At 40.8% G+C, this 18,821-nt stretch overlaps 1 protein-coding gene across 5 annotated transcripts in view; it reads left to right on the top strand.

Annotated features, from left to right (window-relative positions):
* cyb5r4 (cytochrome b5 reductase 4) overlaps positions 1-18,821 on the top strand; it is a 120,148-nt gene that overhangs the window by 59,712 nt on the left and 41,615 nt on the right. For all 5 annotated transcript variants that reach the window (XR_013497752.1, XR_013497753.1, XM_078212455.1 and 2 more), the window contains exons 6-12: positions 607-658; positions 2,979-3,036; positions 6,981-7,074; positions 8,906-8,938; positions 9,733-9,855; positions 12,308-12,448; positions 13,763-13,912. Coding sequence is in view for 3 of the 5 variants with exons in the window: in XM_078212455.1 (XP_078068581.1) it covers positions 607-658; positions 2,979-3,036; positions 6,981-7,074; positions 8,906-8,938; positions 9,733-9,855; positions 12,308-12,448; positions 13,763-13,912 (651 nt within the window). In the remaining 2 variants the exon portion in view is untranslated. The remainder of the gene's footprint in view (positions 1-606; positions 659-2,978; positions 3,037-6,980; positions 7,075-8,905; positions 8,939-9,732; positions 9,856-12,307; positions 12,449-13,762; positions 13,913-18,821) is intronic.

The raw sequence follows: 18,821 nt of genomic DNA on the forward strand, positions 1-18,821 counted from the left end.
TGGGCCGCAAATTTCTGACTGCTCACGCCAGATCTTCTGGTCCTGCCGACGGCGCACCCTTGCTGCAAGTTTCCCAATGGCATGGGGTACAGTCAATGAGAAATACCATCGACAGCGGCGGGACTGAAGATCCTGTGGCCACGAGAAACACACTGGGGAGGCCAGAGAACCCCCCCCTTGGGGTCATCTCTAGGCCTCATGACAATGACAAGGTTGTCCAATGGGTTGCCATCTATCGTAGCAGTACAGGCACAAGTCGATCTCCGGGCAGTTTTAGTTTTCGCAATGGGGGTTACTCTGTTTTTGACTAAGCCACTTAAGGCATCTGGCTGCTTTACATAACTGCAAATGAACCGTTATGGGTAATGTTTGGCGTTAGCTCATGGCGATACAATAGTTGTCCTTTGCAGCAACCAATCATCTACTCATTAGCTGACCTGTGCTGGCAAGGAAAATGGCATCGGAGGAATTCAGGAAAACCAGCTCCATATAATAATTGACTGGCATTGCCATCTGTTAGAATCTGAGCAGTGTTCCCATAAGAAATTATTTTCATAGCTCTTCTCTTTAAATGGATTATAGTGTAATCTTAAATGTTTTTCATAGGCACAAGTGTTCCAGATAGGTTTGAGAAACAATCCAAAGATATTCCCCTAAGGTAAGGGTTATATTTCTTTTGTTTGCAACTTAACTGGTGCCAAGTCTTTGCTGCTTTGTGGCTTAAGTGACCTGCTATACCGCTGCCTGTAGTTTCAGTATTTTACATCCACAATATCTTAAAGATCTTTGCTAAAAAGTGATATTAGTGGATGAACAAATGAACAGAATATAATGTTTGGCATTCTTCGACTTGCATAGTAACAAAGATATTAATCTGTATGGTCTAACTGGCTTAGTTACTCTATTCAAAGAGTGAATGCAAAAAATGTTGTACGAATCATTAAACCATTACAGGAGATCATTTGACCTATCACTTGTGCTTGCTGTCTGGGCGGGCAATCCAATTTGGACTATTGTTCTGTTCTTTCCCCATGTCCCTTTGTAAAAAAAAAATGCAAATAATCATTTCCATAAATTTTCAAAGCTGCTATGGATTGTGAATCCAATGCAGTTTCTGGTAGCCCTATGCGTAAAAGTCCAAGTTCCTGACTTTGTAATTTGATTGATCTTAAATTTATGCCCTTGAATTCCTGGTTCATTGACCAGTGGAAATCATTTTTCTGATTTTTTTTTTCTGTTTTTGCCATTGAAGGTTTTAATATCTATATCAGTTTTTGCCTTAACCTTATTTTCTCTTGTCTGTCTCCATAACTAAAGCCTCTGACACATGTATCATCTTTGAGAATCGCTGATGTGCATTTCCATTACCTTGATGTCCTTCCAAAAGGAAGGTGTCCAGTTTTGGGCACAGTAATCAAATTGTGGTCCAGCCAGTAGCAGGATCAGTTTTATTATCCATCTGTTGATATTGTCAACAGTGACTTCAGTACCCTTCACTGCTCATTACCCTTGACAACCATAAGGGACTTTGTGGAAATTGCAACAGGAAATGTACATATGATATGATAATACCACAATGTTGAAAGCTGTACAATGAAATGTAGAAATTTACCTCAAGTTACACATTGTCATAAATTTTTCAGGAAGCAAGAAATGCAACATCATATTAGTATTAGATATCTGATGCGGAAATAGTGCAAAGGTATAGAGGTTTTTTGACTTTTGATAAATGTGATAATCCCCATGATATGTGTGGAGAATCACTAATTGGCCTCCCAGTTGTCTCGTTGAATACGAGCTCTCTGGGGATTGGTAATAAGCCAAGCAGGTGGAGCTTGTATTCAACAAGCCCAACTGGGAGGTCAGTTAGTGATTTCCCCAGCAGATGATGGGAGTTATCACAAATAATCAAATAATAAGGCAAGAGGAAGATCGAATGTAAATTTTTGAAGGAGTTCACTGCTTCCTCAAATAGCTGTTCTCAACTTCCAAGAATATTCTTCCCATAAATTTGTAGTTCCTGTGGTTTCACTTCATTTTTGTAATCTGGTTCACACCCTGTCTTTTCAGCTTTTAATCATGAATTCAGTACTGTTTGCAGTATTTATACAAATGAGGGTGGGCATTCAGTCAATTCTTCCAAAAGTGAAAAGCCTATAACCCCTAATTAAAGTATAGAACTGGCTTTTCAATGATCTTAAGGTTTCATCACCAATTGATCAGAAGTCCATTTCAAGTACTGGAAACACTTTCAAGTGAAGGCATTCTTTCTGACATCAGTTATTTTTTACATCCATTCTCTGTGGGTTTTTCTAGTTTTCTGTCAGTTCTCTGTTCTTTGAGCACACAGATGTTACTCACTCATTTTGATTTGACTACAAAAACGTATTTTGGATTTTGAATTTTAAAATGTTTTAACATCAACTCTAATTGTTTGTTAAAAATAATGTTAGCAATATGGATATCACTAGCAAGGATAGCCGTTCCTAATCTATCCCAAGGTCTGAATGATGGTTTTCCTTGAAATACATGGCAATTTGATAAAGCAGCGTGGTTTTGTTAGGCCAGTTCAGAAAGCAGTTAAGACTCAACACCCTTGGAACAGGATGACTGCGTCATATATGGGTCAAACTGGGTAAGGAGGGTATGTCTTCCTCGCTAAAGTACAAATTTGCCTTTCATCACTTGAATCTATGACACTCGAAGACCTGCACTCACGGCCCACCATGATATCGAGCTTTAAGTTTGCCTTTTCTCTATTGTTTGGTATCGTGCATCTTCTGCTGAATGTTCTCTGTCACCTTTTTCACACAAAGGATCCCCAGCTGCCTCTTTTTCTAGTTTTTCCATTCCATGTCCATTTTTTGAGGCTATGGATGTTACTCACTCATTTCAGTTTGATAGTGAAAATGTATTCTGAATTCAAAAGGTTTTGTCATCCACCTCAAATTGTGTTTTTGTTTTAACAATTTTACCAGACATGAATGGTTTCAAACAGAGGATACAATCACAGTTATTATATACACCAAAAAGAAGGTATGTGCTCAAAAATAAAACCACTGGCAGAAATGCCATTTGATAGATGAAGTGTGATCTTAACTGATGGCAATAGTTTTGCTTACCACAGGCGTGTCAAGCATTCTGTAGGACGTGGGCGAAGGAGAACGAAACTCGGACTTTGAATAATACTGAGGATCTGTTTAATTTAACAATTAAGAAGCCAACTATCATCCCTTTGAATTGTGTAACTAAATGTTTAACAAGCTGTGCAAACCTTTGGTAAATTAAACTTTTGAAATAGACTTTGATAAATTTTAACATTAATCTTAGTTTGAGCACTGTTGTGTTGCTTTCAGCAAAATATGGCAGATGAATTATTGCTATATCGTGCTGTCCAAGAAATCTTGCAAGTAAATCCAGAATTTATAACTTGTGGAATTGAATTATAGACAACTGCTTACTTAGTTAAAATTAAATGACTTTGAAAGAACCTGCGTTGTACTGGAAATCATAGATTCAATTTGTTATTGGTATCTCATTGTCCACTCGTGTCTACTTCAAAATGTTCGTGTATATGCATGTATGTACAATCCTCTTAAGTCTGTGACAGTTGTTCCACTTAGCTTTTCTCCCATGCTAAAATATTTAGTTTGATTTTAATTGCCTCTGAATGCAACATTTTGTCTCCAAGATAGTTGTTGCTGATGCCTCCTTAACTCTGAGTAGGCACAGAGAACATCACCCTGAGACTTCTACAACATTCAGATCAGGTTTTCCTTATGATGAATTATTTTTGGATGTATTTTAAAATAGATTTTGTCTTCAGCTAGGTCCTCTATGGTCTCATCACTGGTTCTTATTGAGCCACCACCAGATACCATCAAGTCCCTGTCTCAGTTGCCAAGCTGTTCTGCCTCTAAGTCGCAATTGTAATTATTTTTACATTCATTTAAGCTCGAACTGGCTTTGTAGTTAAAGTGGCAGTATATTTACCAGTGAATAGAAGGAAATGGGTAGGGAGAGTATGAGCATAGTGGGGAGCAGAAACGCTGTGGATGGGAGCTATAAAAGGAGGAAGTGCGGAGGGGGAAATTGGGTAGCAACTGGTGGGTAAGATGAAGCAGAAGAGAGAAATGTTAAGGTGGGGGGGGGGGGTGAACCCAGGGTAAATAAATGTCACTGGCTACCAATTTTCTCTATGCCTTACTCTGTTGGAATAATGCCAACCCTCAACTTTCCTATTTCAGTAGCTCCCCCACTTCCCCCTCCCAACTTACAACCATCAACACTTTCTTTCCTCCCTCCCGGTCTCTTTTCTTTCGTCCTTTCCTTGGCCCTCCTATCCTCCATCCCTGCTCCTCTTTCAACTCTGCAACCTCCCTCTCCCAAACATATTTATCCCGTTATCCTAAACACCAGATGAAATCTTCATACAGCTGTCCAATCTCAGTAGTTTAACCATAGTCTTAGCAAACTGCAGGATTTCACTGTAGTTCATCAAAATGGAAGGTCCCCCTCACTTTCCCAGTGGGAAGCGCATGCTAATGTTGAAAAACAGAACAAGTCATAAAATGAGAGAAAAAGAAATCTGGGTAAATCAAGGGAATATTAAAGAAGAAGGGAGCAGAAGGGAAGGAGCAGTAAATCCTTGATGCCTGCCCTACCCAAGTGCTCCAAAATGCCAGGAATCTACTCCTACCCTAGTGCATTTTGTCTATTCTTTTTCAGAAGATTCCTGGTGTCTGAAATGGGAGAGAAGGTTACGGGGTCTGGCAGCAGTGAGGAGGGATACCTGGGCTAAACAGCACGGCAGCAAGATGTATGGGATTTCAAAGCTCTGGAGGAGCTTTTGGAGTTTGGTAAAGCGGCCAGCATATCCTCTGACTTCTGTGTAATGTCATGGGAGGTCAACTAGTTGATATTGTCAAGAATCTGTATCTGTAAAGCGTGTGTTTTGTGTCACTATTAATTCTGTACACTTTTCATGGTGTGTAGTTTTCTCGTCACTATTTCTGTCGCTTTCCGGCTTTCCTATTTGAGCACTGATTCAGTTCCCTCAGGAGTCTTCAAGCTGGGTGACAGTCTGCCACTGTTTAAGTTTATTTATTAGTGTCACAAGTAAGCTTACATTAAGACTGCAATGAAGTTCCTGTGAAAATCCCCTAGTTCTGTATTTTTCCCTGTTTAATAAGATAAACATGTGATCACCTTACGCCTGTGTTCTTTCATCTCCCCACTCTCTGCACATACATTCTTTTTCACACATTGCCTCAAACTTCTTTACTTTTAAATTGTTTGATGCCCTTTTATCCACCATATTTTTGTTCTTTGTTCTTTTTTTACTGTTCACTGAAATTCCAGGGCCAGAGTTTGGCCACTGAAGCTGGTAGCTCGAGATGAGAAATTTCCCAACTTGCCAGAACAGTTTCAGTACAAATGTGCCCTGAATTGTGCAATTTTCACTCCAGGGAGCGGGTGCAGGATGGAGTTGTGCCCGTCGGCCACTGAAGCAGGGCGCAGGTAGCCAAGGGGGTGAGCAAGTGCCCCTGATAGAAAACCCCCTTCAGTTTCCACAGTTGCTTCAGAAGCCTTTCACCCAGTTAGCCCCTCACCCCTTTTGGGAGACTGACATAGTGGTAATGTCACTGGCTAGTAATCCAGAAGCCTAGGCTAATCTCTGGGAACAAGAGTTCAGTTTATGGAATTTAAATTCAATTAATTAATTAATCTGAAATTGGAAGCTAGTAATAGTGACAATTAAACTATCATCAATTGTTGTAAGCTCCCATCTGGTTCACTAATGTCCTTTAGGAAAAGAAATCTGCTGTCCTTGCCCGGCTTGGCTTGCATGTGACTCCAGATCCACTGCAAAATGGTTGACTCTTAACTGTCCACTGCAATGCCTTAGCAAGCCACTCAGTTCAAGAGCAGTTAAGGATGGGTAATAAATGCTGACCTGATAGCGATGCCCTTATCCTTTCAAAGAATGAAGAAATCCCTCACACCCACCCATCTCCATGACCCCTCGCACCTACCCACCCCCTGAGCCCTCCTGACCTACATGCTTATTTACCCAAAATGCACAGAACAAATGAGCCACACAATAACAATGCTGAGGGAAAAGAAACACCCATTCAGAAATCTTCTTTGGAAAAAAAATGCTATGCTTATAACCCTATTAAAATGTCAACCAAGCACGTAAGCCACAACCACTTTACACTTGATAATCTTGTCCAAATAAATATTGAAACATTGACAAAAGAGATCACGGAACGACTTACTCTAACTACATAAACATACCAAATCAATCAAAGACCAACAATCTATTTCAGTTGTCAAAACAAAATCCCTGCTGAGCAAATATATTTGTCAGTTGCAGCTCTCAGCCAAGATTTCATAATGAGCACAGTTGGAGAACCCGGATATCTGGCCATCTGTTTCTACAGAAACAGTTTCTACCTGTGTTCAGTGCATTTCAGATCACAACAACTCACTACCCTTATTAAGTATTGCTTTTTTAAAAAATTGCGTTCAGGACATTGGTGACATTGGCTCAGGTGTTTTACTGCCCATCCTCAATTGTTTTAGTTTGCACAGCAGGTTATCTTGCTAGGCCATGAAGAGTGAACTGCTGCTTGGACTTCAATCACATTGAGGCCAGATTGGGTAGCGATGACAGAATCCTTTCTCTGACAGACTTCAAGTGCTTTAGTTAAGTGTTTATAATAATCAGCTTTAATGATCACCTTTTCTGGTACCAACTCACAAACCACACATTCCTTTCAAAAAGAGAGGAAGGAATTTGATATGATTATGATTTACATAATGGTACCAGTAATTGAAATGCTACTTGCATGAGAAATGAGCAGTTATTCCACGTATATATAAATCTGCTTATTTAAATTCTTATTCTAAACCTATTAATTGTGGGGAGCATAGAATTTGTGGCAGTTCTTAATTTGTGAAAAATTCTTTCAAAGGACATCAACTCAGATTCCGTGATTGTAGAGTTGGAAAGTGGTGTGTTAAGAACAGAAGTTCGTCAAGAAGAATATTCTTATATCCTTCACCTTGGTATGTAGGTGCTTCACTTGGTTAACGAAATCAGAAAATTAGATGAGTGTGTTCATTCTGTATGTTCATTATTTGTCATTGATATTGTACTTTTGAAGGCTTTGCTAATATATTGCTGAAAATTTGTCTGTTTAAAATTCAAGCCTGAATTTGTTCAATGTTGCACGCTTAAAGCTCAGATGGGTCAGCACCAAGTTGTGAAATAAACGGATTAAGCTATTTTAAAGAAAACCATTCCCTCCTGTTGTTCTAAATATTTTAAAAACGAAAACTACAAGTAGAATTTTTTTGTGATAGCCTAAATTAGAAGAAAGTAGGAGATGTTAAAACAGGGCATGGACTACCTCCGGCATTTTTGATGATCTTGGAAATTTTTCTTTGTCCACTCACCTAAAAATATGGGATCTTAAGAAGAGGATGATGACCCATGCAAGTTTTGTCACATTTACCAACGGCCTATAATGTAGTGAAACATCCTGACGAAATTCCACAGAAGGTCAGCTTAACCTCCATTTTGAAGATGAAATGCGTGAGCTCCTTGTACCTCAGGTTAGAAATTAAGATGGACGGGATGAATATGGAAGGTTAAAGAAGTAAACTTGCAGTGAAATGGGGGAATTTGATGTTGTCCTTGATTCTGGAGTAAAAAGGGAATTTAGCCATGAAGAATTCAAAGCCATGTTACCTGAAGCAGAACCAAAGAGAATGATAAACATTGAAATCTCCAGCCAGGGGATTAGAGCAGAAAGGAATTGATTAGATCTCTTTTTCTGGAGAAACATTTGAAAATTTCGCAAGATATGAAATTGAGAGCACTAGAAACAGTCGGTTAAAATGAGAGAGAAGTTGTTTACAGCGAAAGATCATCAATGACAGATAGTTCAATGGAGCAACATCAGTGTTAGATGGAAGGGATATCCTTTGCATCTATGTCAGGTTTCCAGTGGCAAAGTGATGGAAGATGTAATTGGTAATGCTGTTAAGTAATCCTTACTCAACAATAATCATTGCACAGTATTTGGGTACCCATTCTCAACTCCTTACTGAGGAGGTCTGCCTGCATGCAGCAAGACCTGGCCTGGCAACACTCAGGCCTGGCCTGGGAAGTAACATTCATGCCACACAAATGCTAGGCTGTGACCATCCCCAACAAGAGAGAAGCTAACTATCTCCCCCTGACAGTCAACTGCATTACCATCACCTGACATGTTAACATCCTGGGAGTTACCATTGGCCAGAAACCTAACTGAAACACCCAGATTACAAGAACAAGTCAGAGGCTAGCTATTCAATGGAAAACTCATTTGCTGACTCCCCAAAGCCTGTCCACCATCTACAAAGCACGAGTCAGGAATATGATGGGATATGCTCCATGTTTCTGCACGATGCAACACTCAAGAAGCTCGATACTGTCGAGGACAAAGAAGCCCGTTTGATTGGGATTTATCCTAGCGTGCCACTCAGTTGTGAAAACAATCGCTGTGCAGAAGATGCTTCATCAGCGGTTTAAGGCAAACACAGATGGGTCATCAATGTTTCCTTGCCAGTATGGCTCACAACCTGAGAACAAATAATCAGGCTAAGATTGGGTCATTTGTCACTCACCACATTGATCTTGGAATCTTTCCATCTAATATCTGGCTTGGTTCCATGCAATGTCTTTCACCCATTCAGCCAATGGGAGCATAAATGCACTCAGTAGTTCACAGCATTTAGCCGACATTCCAGTGTTTTGATGTCAGTTTGTCATACGTATAGATTTTGTTTTGCTTCAACTGTAAATGTTTTAAAATATTTTCTAATACTAACAAAATACCTCTTTCTTATATAGAACTAAGTCATGAAGTACGAGAGGTAGTTTCTGGTATGTAGAATTTTAATAATATTGCCTGTTTTCAGGTTGTAGTGAAATTATCATTTAATGTTGTTCATACTTGAAAATATTTTTGCATTTACTTCCTTGCAAGATAATTGCCCGTTTGCATGTATATCTCTTTGAACATCTCATTTGTACTAATCTCGGAAAATGCATCAATAAAAGGGCGGCACAATACACAGTGGTCAGCACTGCTGTCTCACAGTGCCAGGGACCCAGGTTCAATTCCGGCTTCATTCTCCCCATGTTTGCATGGGTTTCCCCCGGGTGCTCCGGTTTCCTCCCACACTCCAGAGATGTGCGGGTTAGGTTGATTGGCCATGCTAAATTGACCCTAATATCAAGGGGATTAGCAGGGTAAATGAGGGTTGTGGGAATAGGGCCTGGGTGGGATTGTGGTCGGTACTGACTCGATGGGCCGAATGGCCTCCTTCTGTACTGTAGGGATTCTATGATTCTAAAATATCAATATATTTTGGAAGCTCTCCATTGTTCACACGAAATACAAGGACAATTTTCTGAGTCCATAATGTCGACTTTGGTTTTATCCTGCCCATAACACATATCAGTAATTTAGACAGGGATTTCCCAGGTTTTCTGTTAAATTAGCCTTAAAGTTCACGTTCAACAAAAGGGTGTATGTTTCTGATAATTACAACTTTGTCTCCAGCCTAATGATGCATTGGGAATTTAATGCAGTCCTCCTATACTGTTCTGCTTTCTGTTAAATACCATTTTCTATATGTCCTGCTTAGTATAAGTAAATTGCATTTTTTTTTAAGTGCACTGCGCCAGTAAGGTGGGAAAAATAGAAGTGAGCCTGAAAAAGCTCAACAGTGCTCTATGGAGTGACCTCGGAAAACCACAGGAACATCATAACTCGTACAAAAAACGTACTGATGGAGGTATGAATATGTATAATTGTCCCATTTGAACAATATTTTGTAAGATGTAGGGGGTGGATTCACTGGGCCCCTCAGCCGCTGGTGGGAAGCCTGACAGCCCACTGAATTAGGCATCAGAGCTAAGAAGGGATTCACAATGGGTGTCAAACCTGACCTGATTCACCTGATGTGGAGATGCCGGCGTTGGACTGGGGTGAACACAGTAAGAAGTTTAACAATACCAGGTTAAAGTCCAACAGGTTTATTTGGTAGCAAATACCATAAGCTTTATACCATAATCTCACCAGCTGTTCTGTCTGGAGACAATACACATCTCTTTAACCTGTGTTTAATGCTCCCTCCACCCACATTGTCTGTACCTTTAAGACCTGGCTGGCTTTAGGGATTCGCATTCTAATCAGTATTCTGTAACTTGATTTTGTGTCTCTGTGCACTGTTTGAGAGCACATTTCCACTCCATCTGACGAAGGAGCAGCGCTCCGAAAGCTTATGGTATTTGCTACCAAATAAACCTGTTGGACTTTAACCTGGTGTTGTGAGACTTCTTGCTGATTCACCTGGCCAGGCCCGATCAGGTTCTCGCCCGTTCTGGTGCAGTTTGACAAGACATTGACGGACAGTTGAATGGTTTTTGCACGGTATACAGTGTTTATCTTTCCCTTCACAGTTGAATACCTCTGTATTATCCCCACCATTGTTTAAGGGAAGTGTTTACACAAAAGAGGAACTGAGAGCAATTAGATGCTTTTGAAGTTGCCTCAAAGGATTTCCAAACATCTGTGCTCTCTAAGAAGACTGACACTAGGAATAAATGTAGAGTTAAATATATGGGGCTGAGTGAGCAGCTGTGAAGAAGGGACACCTCCCTCCCTACACCCCCTCTCCCCACCGAAAGTGACTTCTCTTGTCAGTCAGAGGACTTGAAAGGGACCTTCCAACACCTGCAGCCTCTGACAGAGAGAAAGAGGATCCCTTTCTGCAGAATGGAGTGGTGCTGTGATTTGGAAGCCTGCCAGGTCTCCAAGGCATCTCCACATCATGACTACCATTGACATCGCAAACTGCCGGCTCCAAGTGGAGAGGATCTCCAAGAAGATCGCACATATCGACACAGACATCAAGTTTCTACAAACATGCAAGAAAGCAGACAAGATACCGAAAGCCGGCATCTCCACATCAGGTCTCCAAGGGACATGGAGATTAAAGTGACCAGGCCACTTCAATTTTTTCACAGTCCACAGACCAGAATGAAGACTTCGATTATATGGATGTCTGAAATCACCATGCCAAGATTGATATTCAGGTTTCCCTAGCTACAAGACCCCAACCCAGGGGAGGTCAACCCCTTGTTCCCAGCCCGAGCTCACCCAAATCCCAGGACCCTTGGGGGATGCTCTCTGCAGCCTGGCAGCATCAGAGGGGTATATTTTATTTTTATTTCACACTTGCCTCCTTGACCTCCCCTCAGCGCCCAACGTGCTAAGTCCACATTGGTCATGACCAGCACCAAAGCCTGCCTGGTGCAGATCCCACTGGCGAGGTGGGTGAATGACGGCAGGAGGGCATTGAATCGGGCTTCAAGCCCGCTAATGACGTTTAAATTGACACTTTTGTATAATCATCATGTTCTGCTCTGCTCTGGTCAGGAACCTGATCAGAGCCAGCGGGACGGGTCGGGTGGATTAGAAAAGTTTCAAACGGCAGCAATCCGGTTTTAGTGATGATGCCCTATTCAGTGAGCCATTGGGATTCCTGCCAGGACTGGTGATTCTCTCCCCACCCCCAGTAAGGGATTAATTCACCTTATTTTATCATTCAGCGCAAGATGGACAAGAATACTAAGTCTAAGAAATCTAGCCCTCCCCGTTCAGGTTCCAACATTGATTAGTGCCAAGGGAATGCATGAGACCACCCTCTACTTCAACACTTCCTCCCTTCCTCAGCTCTCTACCTCATCCCACAGCACTGCAATCTCCACCCCACGTTGGGCAAGGAGGTGGGTCCTGCATCCACCCTGGCCAGGAGAAGGATCGCACTCCATGCTGTTGATGGTAATCTGATCCACACTGGCTATCCAGCCAACTGAGCCAGCACCAAGTGTGTCAATTTCTCCATGAACATGCCTCTTTGCCATTGAGGACTGTAATTGTTGGTAGTAATTAAGCCTACAGGCATTGAAATATCAAATAGCATGACATGACGCAAGCTGCACTGCATATCTTCCACAACATGTTACAGTAGTAAACCGTTATAATGGGCATCACTTTGAGAGAATTAAGGAATGTAGAGAAGTGTTCTTATTGCATACAGATTTATATGAGCAAGTAACCAATTTCAACAATGTAACAAAAAATATGAAAATTGGAGGGGGAAAATGAAATCAAAGTTAATAATACTAGTAATTCTGGTATTTTTAAAAATGTCTTTCTTCCCTCCCTGTCCCAACCCTTAGATCTTTCTTACCGGAAGTGCACCTTGCTGTCAAAGGTGGATGTGTCACATGACACAAGATTGCTGTGCTTTCAACTACCTCCTGGATGTTATATGACAATACCTGTTGGACAACACATTTATCTCAAAAGTAGCATTCAAGGTACAACAATATACAATGACATGTATTCATCACTGCTGAGAGTATGTAAACTAAATGCAAAAGAAGTACTTGCATGAATTAGGAGAAATAATTTGTAAATCTATTTTGTGTAACATCTAAGGTGCAAAGGTTAAACATGAAGGTGTATGTGTTAAATAGTTCCTTTATTATTAGGTATCCTTTTAACATAAATCTACCTGCGAACCATTGATCCACTAGAAGGATGTGCCTTTCCACTACCGGGGAATTGCCTACACGGAAAACAATGTGATTTTTGCTTTTATTCGCAAGCAATCATTTATAAATCACATTAAAATCTATTAAGACTCTATAAACTGTATTGTGAACAACTTTAATGCCTCCTGCCCTCCTCAAGCAAAATGTAAGATTTTCCAACCACTTTCATCAACAAATGCTTGATCTTAGCAGGGCACTGCTGTGATTACCTTCCTGGTGTAGTACATTTTCATTTCATCCCTTTAGCCCTGATCCAACAGCAGTGAATCATGCTGGTGTAATGTTGGCATGATGACCCTCCCTAATCCACTATTTTAAACGTTTGGATCTCGGATGATCGCGGAGTCAAAACAAATCCTTACCTGGTATCCATGTGGTTCCAGCAGGAGGCATGGTTTGCAATTTAGTGGGGAAACGGTGGTGCAGTGATAATGTCACTGGACTAGTAATTCAGGAGCCCAGGTTAATGCTCTAGGGACATGAATTTCAATCCCATCATGGCAACTGGTAAAACTTAAATTCAATTAATAAAATCTGAAATTGGAAGCTAGTCTCAGTAATGGAATTGTAGAATGGGTTACAATAAAGAAGGAAATCATTTGGCCCAATATCTCTATGCCAGCTCTCTGCCTTTATGCAGTTATTATATGCCACCCTCAGACCATTTACTTGGCCTGACCTACAACAATATGATTGACTTTTAACTACCCTCTGAAATGACCAAACAAGTCATTCAGTTCAAGATTAGGGATGGGCAACAAATGCTTGCCTTGCAGTGATGTCCACATCCCATGAAAGAATTTTAAAAACATCAGTACTAAGAATTACGACTAGACATTGACCATCCCTCAACATGGAAACACCATGGACATAGTCCACAAAACTGTTGTCCAAGGGCAAAGAAGAATCAAGGGGTCCCTTCTCTCCAAGGCCCGGTGACATAAAACATTGCCTTTTCCATGGCTGTTAGTAAATATGTGGTTTGTTCTAATTGGACCAGAATGACATCTTTGACTTCAATTGCTCGGCCAAGATGTGATTTTATTATTCTACCCTTTCATTTTTCTCTTCTCCTAGATGTTGAAGTCGTTAGGCCGTATACCCCTGTGCCGCCATCTTTGTATGCAGAACCGAACGATGGTGGTCTGACCTGTACAAATATCTATTTAATGATCAAAATCTACCCTGATGGATTGCTAACACCACTTATTGACAAGCTTCAAGTGGGTAAGAGAATGGATTTTGGCTTTATTTGCTTGACCCTACTGTTGTGCCGATAGATGAGATGCAGATTAATTAATTGCAATAGTTTTCATTTGCAAAGTTCTTGTATTTTGCCTGAACCAGTGACTCAACAGTTCAGGTTGCATCAGAATTAGGAAGCTAATTGTGATTTGATTAATCGGCTAAAAGAGAGTGGGTAGTGAGTGTGATTAAACATGAACAAATAACTGCAGGGAGTGATTTATGGTTACTCAGCTTAGATATTGTGAAATTGTGTTAGACAATTAACAAATGACTGGATGGAAAATTAATGTTCCCAAAGTTTTCTGATTTTAACAAGTAATCTTCATCACAATCATAAATATAATTTCAAATGAAATATTTTCTGGGTTTAGTTATTTTTTTTTAAAAAAGTTCTTCACAGAATTCACCTGACAGTCATTGATTCAGAGCAGGAATCTTTGGATGGGATTTTCCCGCCCTTCTTGCCAGCAGGATCTTGGAGAGGCGGGTTTCCCGAGTGGCAGGGTGAGTGAGCCACGCAAAATACCAACGACATTGACGGGACTGGATGATCCCGCTGGCAGCCAATAGCGAGCCTTCTCCGCCGTTGGAAAACATGCCGCGTGGGGGATAGAAAATCCTGCCCCGTGTGTTTCCTGCATTCATACAGTGTACTTGGAATTGAAGAACAAGTTTCTGGTTCACACAGGCAGACATCAGCAAAATTAAATCCTAGAAACTACTTAATCAAAACTACTAACCGCTTCCTTCTGAAAATAAACTCCATTTACTTTTATCCTTGCGTAGATTAATTTAGTCATTCTAAATCAGCACCCATAAGACAGGAAATCTGAACTGAAATAATAATTATTGCAAGTGCACAGTTGGCACATGATCTGTAAAGAGAAAAGTCAGTATAATGGTTCAGATGTATGCTATTTTATTTCAACATGACTTGTTTGTTATATTTGATGTAATTTAAGGCCACCGAATCGAACTGTGAAAATATAACCAATTGCTAATTTAATCTTATGCGTATTCTTTGATATTTATTTCAATATGTTACAGTCTATTGGTGCCTGCTTCATATATTTTGTGTTTGGATGGTACAAATTGTTAATGTTTACGGTGGTAGAAACTTTTATTTTTCTCTGTAGAGGAATATTAATTAAGTTATGGCAACGTGTGTCTTTGTGAGGCTGAGACTTTGTTAACAATAGTGTGTCAGCAATGTATTGTGACCTACCTTAATGAATCACTAATTTTCTGAAGCAACTCTCAATCACTTGCACCAGTGTAGCTGTAAAATGTTCATGATTCAGCTATGTCGTATATTTTTACCAATGAAATGATTGAATTGCAATATTGAAAAGACTGACATCGCAATGAGTGCAGTTCTTCGTAAGGAAAACAAGTACATTAAACAAAGGTAGAATTAGGCTTCCAGGGCCAGAGAGGTTGATCAGCAGTTATGACTGAGTGCACTGTCAAAAACCCAGCTACACCTCATTAACAAGGCATAACATTTACGGGGTTCAACAGCAATATTGTAGAATAAAAGAGAAGGTTCTCATCAATTCAGTGATTTCTAAAACAAGCATACTGCTAGAGGAAAGATACAAGGAAAACAAATGCAACTATAGGCTGGCTCCCCTGGAGCCGATGGCGTGCATCTTAGCCTCTTAAAAGAAGGGACTGCAGGGATAGTGGATGCATTGTTGTAATCTTCCAAAATTCCCTAGATGCCAGAAAGGTCCTAGTGGATTAGAAAACCACAACTATAACATAACATCTCTGTTCAAGACAGAAAGGAGAAAAATACAGACAATTTAGCCTAACATCTGTCAATGGGAGAATGTTCGAGTATATAATTAAAGAGGCTGCAGCAGGATATTTAGAAGATCAAAATTCAATCAAGCTGATTCAACATGGTTTTCTGAAGTGGAAATTGTCTGACAATTGTCTGTTCTTTGAGAATATAACAAGCAGCATGGATAAAGGAGTATTGTGTATTTGGATGGCCAAAGGATATTCTAGAAGGTCCTACATTAAAGGTGTGCAAGACAAGAGCTCCTGATTTTAAGGTGATATTTTAGAATGGAAACAGGACTGGCTAACTAACAGGAAATAGAGTTGGGATTAACTGATAATTTCAGGATGGCAATCTGTAACTAGTGCAATACCACGGTGATCAATGCTGGAATCTCAAAATATTTATGATCCATATTAATGACTTGGATGAAAAAGCTAACTGTATTTTAGGCAAATTTGTGGCCATACAAAGATAGGTAGGAAAGTAACTTGTGAAGAAGATACAAAGAGTTGGCAAAAATGGGTGGAATGGTGGCACAGTGGACAGCACTGCTGCCTCACAGCGCTAAGGACCCGGGTTTGATTCCAGCCTTGGGTGATTGTTTGTCTGTGGAGTTTGCACATTCTCCCTTTGTCTGAGTGGATTTCTTCCTGGTGCTCCGATTTCCTCGCACAGTCCAAAGATATGCAGGTTAGGTGGATTGGCCATGCTAAATTGCCCTTTAGTGTCCAAACTGTGTAGATTAGTGGGATAAATGTGTAGGGTTATGGGGAGAGGGCAGAGGGTGGGCCTGGGTAAGATGTTCTGTCAGAGAGTCGGTGCAGACTCGATGGGCTGAATGGCCTCCTGCATTCTATGAAAGGGATATAGGTAGATTAATTGATAGAACAAAAATTTGACTGATGTAGCATAAAGATGGGAAAATGTGAGGTTGTCCACTTTGGCGGGAAGAATATAAAAGATGAATATTGTTTAGATGGAGAGAGACTGCAGCTGAGGTTTCGAGGCTCGAGGTCACCTAGAAACATGAATCACAAGCTATTATGCAGGTACAATAAATAATTACAAAGAACAGTACAGCACAGGAATAGGCCCTTTGGCCCACCAAGTCTGTGCCGACATAGATGCCTTTCTAATCTAATATTTTCTTGCTTCTACCTGGTCCATATCCCTCTATTCCCTGCCTATTCACGCATCTATCCAGATACCTCTTGAATGTTGTTATAGAATTTGCTTCCACCACCACCTCCAGCAGTGTATTCCAGGCATTCACCACCCTCTGTGTGAAAAACTTGCCCCTTACATCTCTTTTAAACTTTCTCCCTCTCAATTTCAACCAATGCGCCTGGTTAATTGACCTTTCAATCCTGGGAAAAAGACTCTGACTATTCACTCTGTCCAAGCCTGTCCTAATCTTGTAAACCTCTATCAGGTCCTCCCCTCATCCTCTGATGCTGCAATGAAAACAATCCAAGTTTGTTCAACCTTTCTTTGTAGTCCATATCCTCCAAACCAGGCAACGTCTTGGTAAATCTCTTCTGCACCCTTTCCAATGCATCAATATCCTTCCAGGAGTGTGGCGATCAGAATTGTACACAATATTCCAAATGCAGCCTAACCAAAGTCTTATACAACTGCAACATGATTTTCCAATTCCTATACTCAATGCCCTGACAGATGAAGGCCAGCATGCAATACGCCTTCTTGACCAACCTGTCCACCTGAGCTGCCACCTTCAGGGAACTGTGGATCTGCACGCCTAGATCTCTCTGTATGCTAATATTTCTAAGGGCTCTACCATTTACTGTATGCCTTCATTCTGCCGTAGACCTTCCAAATCGCATCACCTCACATTTGTCCGGGCTAAATTCCATCTGCCATCTTTCGGCCCAGGTCTCCAGCCGACTTGTATCCTGCCGTATCCTCTGACAATCCTCCTCACTATCCACTACTCTCCCAATTTTTGTATCATCTGCAAATTTACTAATCAAACCACCTACATTTTCATCCAAATCATTTTTATATATATATAATTACAAACAACAGAGACCCCTTGCACTGATCCTTGTGGAACATCGCTTGTGACAGATCTCCTGTTGGAAAAGTATCCTTCCACTGCTACTCTCTGCTTTCTATGCCCAAGCCAGTTTTGTATCCATCTGTACTGTACTGTAGGGTTTCTATGATTCTATGATCTTACCAGTTCACCTCAGATCCTATATGACTTCACCTTCTGTATCAGCCTGCCATTAGGAACCTTATCGAAGGCTTTGCTAATGTCCATGCATACAACATCCACTGCCCTGCCCTACCCTGGTCAAGTTTTTTTCTCACTTCCTCAAAGAACTCAATCATAGAACCATAGAAAATTACAGCTCAGAAACAGGCCTTTTGGCCCTTCTTGTCTGTGCCGAACCATTTTTTGCCTCGTCCCACTGACCTGCACTTGGACCATATCCCTCCACACCCCTCTCATCCATGAACCCGTCCAAGTTTTTCTTAAATGTTAAAAGTTTACCACTTTATCCGGCAGCTCATTCCACACTCCCACCACTCTCTGCGTGAAGAAGCCACCCGAATATTCCCTTTAAACTTTTCTCCTTTCACCCTTAACCCATGCCCTCTGGTTTTTTTCTCCCCTAGCCTCAGCGGAAAAAGCCTGCTTGCATTCACTCTATCTATACCCATCAAAGTCTTATACACCTCTATCAAATCTCCCCTCAATCTTCTACGCTCCAGGGAATAAAGTCCCAACCTATTCAATCTCTCTCTGTAACTCAGCTTCTCAAGTCCTGGCAACATCCTTGTGAACCTTCTCTGCACTCTTTCAACTTTATTTACATCCTTCCTGTAACTAGGTGACCAAAACTGTACACAATACTCCAAATTTGGCCTCACCAATGCCTTATATAACCTTACCATAACACTCCAACTTTTATACTCGATACTCCGATTTATAAAGGCCAATGTACCAAAGGCACTCTTTACGACCCTATCCACCTGTGACGTCACTTTTAGGGAACTCTGTACCTGTATTCCCAGATCCCTCTGTTCAGCTGCACTCTTCAGAGTCCTACCATTTACCCTGTACATTCT

Source organism: Mustelus asterias, chromosome 5 (assembly GCF_964213995.1).
Source record: "Mustelus asterias chromosome 5, sMusAst1.hap1.1, whole genome shotgun sequence".
NCBI classification, from domain to species: Eukaryota; Metazoa; Chordata; class Chondrichthyes; order Carcharhiniformes; family Triakidae; genus Mustelus; species Mustelus asterias.